Source organism: Camelina sativa, chromosome 13, assembly GCF_000633955.1.
Source record: "Camelina sativa cultivar DH55 chromosome 13, Cs, whole genome shotgun sequence".
NCBI classification, from domain to species: Eukaryota; Viridiplantae; Streptophyta; class Magnoliopsida; order Brassicales; family Brassicaceae; genus Camelina; species Camelina sativa.
The window spans coordinates 9,557,709-9,562,571 of NC_025697.1; the positions used below are offsets into that span (position 1 = coordinate 9,557,709).

Consider the following 4,863-nt stretch of genomic DNA (forward strand, 5'->3'; position numbering starts at 1 on the left):
TCAGAATTGCTTGGTTTTGGCAGGGAAATGGCCTTCATCACACTGCATGTGGAACTCCAAACTATGCTGCTCCTAAGGTATGCTTCGGCATGTGGCTTTTTATGCCAGTTGCTGCTCCATTTGTTTGATAGCTTCCTTGTTACTTTGTCCCAAGGTTCTTACTGATCAAGACTATGATGGGGCAAAGGCAGACTTGTTGTCATGTGGAGTGATACTCTTTGTGCTACTTGCTGGTTATTTGCCTTTTGAGGATTCTAGTCTCACGACGTTGTACAAAAAGGTAAAAAAATTGTAATATATTTTCAGGCTTCATCCTCACCATTATCTGTGATTCGTGTTTCTATGTTGCATTTTTGTCCTTTTTTTCAGATCTCATCTGCTGAATTCAGTTTTCCTACTTGGCCCTCTTCTGGTGCTAAGAACTTGATCGTCCGAATCTTGGATCCAAACCCTATCACTGTAAGATATTTGATTGTACCACTGCTATTAAGCTTTAAATGTATCCTTCTTTTATTTTCTTCTGTCGAACTTCAACAATCTCAACTCTCTCTTTTTTTCTTAGACCGATAGGCAAAGTACATGTTGTTATCTTTGGAAAATTTATTTGTAGTTTTGGTCTAAAGTGTACATTTAATTGTCTCTGCTTATTTTTTCGATTCTTGCTGACTATTTCCTTCTCTTTCCATTCCACTGCCTAAAAAGAGCTACTATACTTTGGCTAAAATATTCAGAAGTTTATGACCTTCCTACAATTGTTAGTCCCATAGATAAATGCACGTCATAGTCATACAAAGCGGATGTTTTATCCGTTTCCTGCTTGTAGAACTTTCTCATTTAAAAGTTAAAACATCTACAGATATATTAACGATACTCGTCCTTAAATTTCAAAGGTGGAACTAATTGACAGTGTGTTAACATGCCAGCGTATCACAATTCCAGAGATTTTGGAAGATGTGTGGTTCAAGAAAGATTACAAGCCAGCTGTGTTTGAAGAGAAGAATGAAGCAAATTTGGCTGATGTGGAAGCTGTTTTTAACGATTCTGAAGTGAGTCATTTTTTTAACCTGAGATCTGTTGGATAATTGAGTTGAAAGGGTATAATCACCTAGGTTCCGTACTTGTGTTAGGTTAGAGTGCTCTTACAACTGACAGGGGAGTCTTGCTATGTGGAAAGTAGAGGATCTGATTCAACAATATCAAACATCTTTGAAATAACGTATATTATTATATTATTATTGCTTGGTTGCATATGAAGAGAGCTTGAGATAACGTATGCCTTTGCTTCACAGGATGGGAGAGTGCAATTGAGGTCATTTCCTTGTGTGATATGTTCAGGTGGTACTACTTGTGGCGACGTTCGTTCAAGGACCAAACTGATGAACGGGTTGATAGAACGAGGGAGACCGCAAGAGGCACATTCCATTTTCAACACTCTTATTGAGGAAGGCCACAAGCCAAGCATCATCACATACACCACTCTTGTAACTGCATTGACCCGTCAGAAGCACTTCCACTCTCTCCTTTCCCTTATCTCTAAAGTCGAGAAAAATGGCCTTAAACCCGACACCATTCTCTTCAATGCCATCATCAACGCCTCTTCCGAGTCTGGAAATCTCGATCAAGCAATGAAGATCTTTGAAAAAATGAAGGAAAGTGGATGTAAACCCACAACAAGTACATTTAATACTCTCATTAAAGGATATGGAAAACTTGGTAAGCTAGAGGAATCTTCAAGACTCCTGGAAATGATGTTACGGGATGAGATGCTCCAACCAAATGACAGAACATGTAACATACTTGTCCAGGCTTGGTGTAACCAGAGGAAGATTGAAGAAGCATGGAACATTGTATATAAGATGCAATCTTATGGGGTAAAACCTGATGTAGTAACTTTTAACACATTGGCAAGAGCATATGCGCGGGTCGGGTCAACATATACAGCTGAGGATATGATCATACCAAGGATGTTACACAACAAAGTTAAACCAAATGTACGTACCTGCGGTACCATAGTGAATGGCTACTGTGAAGAGGGTAAGATGGAAGAAGCTCTGAGGTTTTTCTATAGAATGAAAGAACTTGGAGTTCATCCAAATCTCTTTGTTTTTAACTCTCTAATCAAGGGCTTCCTTGACATCAAGGATATGGATGGAGTTGGCGAGGTGAGCTTTATAGTTTATAAGCTGTTCAATAGTTTCATTTACATCCATTTTTTTTTCTTAAATACGGGCATGTTAATATGATAGGTGGTGGATCTGATGGAAGAATATGGGGTAAAACCTGACGTGGTAACATTTAGCACCTTAATGAATGCATGGAGTTCTGTTGGAGATATGAAAAGATGCGAAGAGATCTATAGAGATATGTTGGAAGGAGGAATAGATCCTGACACTCATGCATTTAGTATCCTTGCCAAAGGGTATGCTCGAGCTGGAGAGCCCGAAAAAGCGGAGGAAATCTTGAATCAGATGAGAAAATTTGGTGTTCGCCCAAATGTAGTGATCTACACACAGATCATAAGCGGTTGGTGCAGCGCGGGTGAGATGAAGAAAGCAATGCAGGTATATAACAAAATGTGTAGAATCGTTGGTTTGTCGCCTAACTTGACTACTTACGAGACTCTTATATGGGGATTTGGGGAAGCGAGACAGCCATGGAAAGCGGAAGAGTTACTGAAAGACATGGAAGAGAAGAATGTTGTTCCCACAAGGAAAACTATGCAACTCATAGCTGATGGATGGAAAGCTATTGGTGTCTCTAATAATAATGATGCCGATACATTGGGCTCTTCTTTCTCAACTTCCTCCAAAATCAATATCCCAAATCATACCGTCTCATCGAAAAGCCCATTGTTCTTAAAGGGAATGCCTGAGAAACCAAAGCTATGCATCAAGTCTCAGTATGGTTTGAGGCAGAGTGTTTTGGTGGTGTTGTGCAGAGACCAGTTTGGGGAAGCGGGGAGAATTTGCAAATTCATATAGACTTTGTTTTGCTTTAGAGATGGAGCTAAATTAAAGGGTAAGAGAAGCTAATCACAGATTGGTGTCGATGGAATTTTAAGACAAACAGGAAGTAAAGTACATTTTTCTGTACAAATACATTTTCTAAAAGAAGTTCAATGAAAATTATGGTGTTTTAACAAGCAGGAAATGAGATGGATAATGTTAATGTGTTAAATTCTTTTCCTTTATATTGGAAAAGTTGGGATGGTTTGAATTTTGATCAATGGTTTGGTTACCGTTTAGAGCCCAAGCCACTCAAACCAATCCACCAATGCAATTTGATTGGTTGGTCTAAGGAAATATAAAAGCAATTATTAAGTTGCATCAATTCTTTCAATTGCAAAATATGAGTTCATACTTTCACATAACACTAAAGAACCAAACCAAAACAAAAGAAAGCAAGCAACAATAAAAAAGGAAGGAAGCAAACGATGTCCTAAAGAACGCAAACATAATGAAGTCATGATGAAACTTCACTGTAAGAAATCATAAATCTTGTTTCTTAATATGGGGTTAAGATAATCTCACTTAGCCATCATGACTTTAACGAATTCCTCATAGTTGATCTGACCATCGCCATCAACATCTGCTTCTCGGATCATCTCATCAACTTCCTCGTCGGTTAGCTTCTCCCCAAGATTTGTCATCACATGTCGAAGCTCAGCTGCAGAGATGAAACCATTCTGGTCTTTATCGAAAACCCTGAATGCTTCCTTCAGCTCTTCCTCTGAATCAGTGTCCTTCATTTTCCTTGCCATCAGGTTCAGGAACTCCGGGAAATCTATGGTACCGTTCCCGTCTGCATCAACTTCATTGATCATGTCTTGTAGCTCGGCTTCTGTTGGGTTTTGCCCCAGAGACCTCATCACGGTTCCAAGCTCCTTGGTGGTGATGCAACCTGCACAGTCAGATTCAGATATAAATTACAGAGACAGACAGCAGTTCCAAACATGTTTAAGATGATCAACTTCAAAAATAAACAAAATCCATTGCATTTCTTATTTCAACTGATGAAGATCTGGAAAGTAAATAGAGAAATGATTTCTCATCATACAATAGACATAATAAACTCTTCAAGGCTTCATTTAGTGTTAAAGGAAAGAAAATATTGCGTGTTTATTTCATATTTCCTTATGTGTACTGCACTAGTCAATCTAGACTCATGTGCATTAAAAGACACAATATTCTTTCCCCATATCTCTTAACATGGATGGTATCAAAGCCAAAGTTAAAAAAAAAAAACCCTAGCCACTTCGTTCCATTGAGCCCACATCTCACTGTCCAAATGCCATAAATGTACAATACAAGGTGCTAAGAATGAAGCAACACAACATAATTTCGCAAGCTCTTCACCAAGCATCTACAACATCAATCCTTTTTTCAACAACGAACCATTTAACTCTCAACTAACAACTCAATCTCAATATCATATATATATATGGATAATTTTCATGAAAAATATAGCATTGCTGAATGAACACTGACTAGTAAAATACAGAATGAACCAAATCAACCCCAAAAAAAAAAAACGAAGCGATCGAGCGAGCGTACAAGCAAACAAACACCGCTTGAATCTGAGAATAATGACTCATTATCGAACAAGCAAAGAAAGCTAGATCGTTCACGAATTCAAGTGAAACAAAACACGAACTGTACCCAAGCAAAATGAAGATCATGGGAAAGCCAGTGAAACAAAACACGAATTCAAGAACGGAGGAATCATCGGAAGAAAAGATAAAAAGTTATAGATCTGTGAAAATGAGAACATACCATCACCATCCTTATCGAAGAGGCTAAAAGCTTCCTTGAACTCTGAGATCTGGTCATCGGTGAGCTGATCCGCCATTTTTCTTCTACCTTC

At 38.5% G+C, this 4,863-nt stretch overlaps 2 protein-coding genes across 12 annotated transcripts in view; one reads left to right on the forward strand and one right to left on the reverse strand.

The window, feature by feature from the left end:
• The window catches only part of LOC104736197 (pentatricopeptide repeat-containing protein At5g21222-like), a 6,716-nt gene extending 3,574 nt beyond the window's left edge, over positions 1-3,142 (forward strand). For 7 of the 11 annotated variants that reach the window (XM_010456138.2, XM_010456140.2, XM_010456141.2 and 4 more), the window contains exons 10-12: positions 924-1,046; positions 1,290-2,162; positions 2,247-2,981. In XM_010456138.2, the coding sequence (XP_010454440.1) occupies positions 924-1,046; positions 1,290-2,162; positions 2,247-2,981 (1,731 nt within the window). Of the gene's footprint in view, positions 1-923; positions 1,047-1,289; positions 2,163-2,246 lie in introns of all 11 variants that reach the window. The other 4 variants (XM_019235036.1, XM_010456144.2, XM_019235037.1 and 1 more) reach the window with 2 other exon arrangements.
• Positions 3,312-4,863, reverse strand: part of LOC104736198 (calmodulin-7) — a 1,999-nt gene continuing 447 nt past the window's right edge. The window contains exons 2-3 of the mRNA XM_010456147.2: positions 4,773-4,863; positions 3,312-3,900 (exon numbers count right to left, since the gene is read on the reverse strand). Of these exons, the coding sequence (XP_010454449.1) occupies positions 3,527-3,900; positions 4,773-4,848 (450 nt within the window). The 5' untranslated portion in view covers positions 4,849-4,863 and the 3' untranslated portion in view covers positions 3,312-3,526. The remainder of the gene's footprint in view (positions 3,901-4,772) is intronic.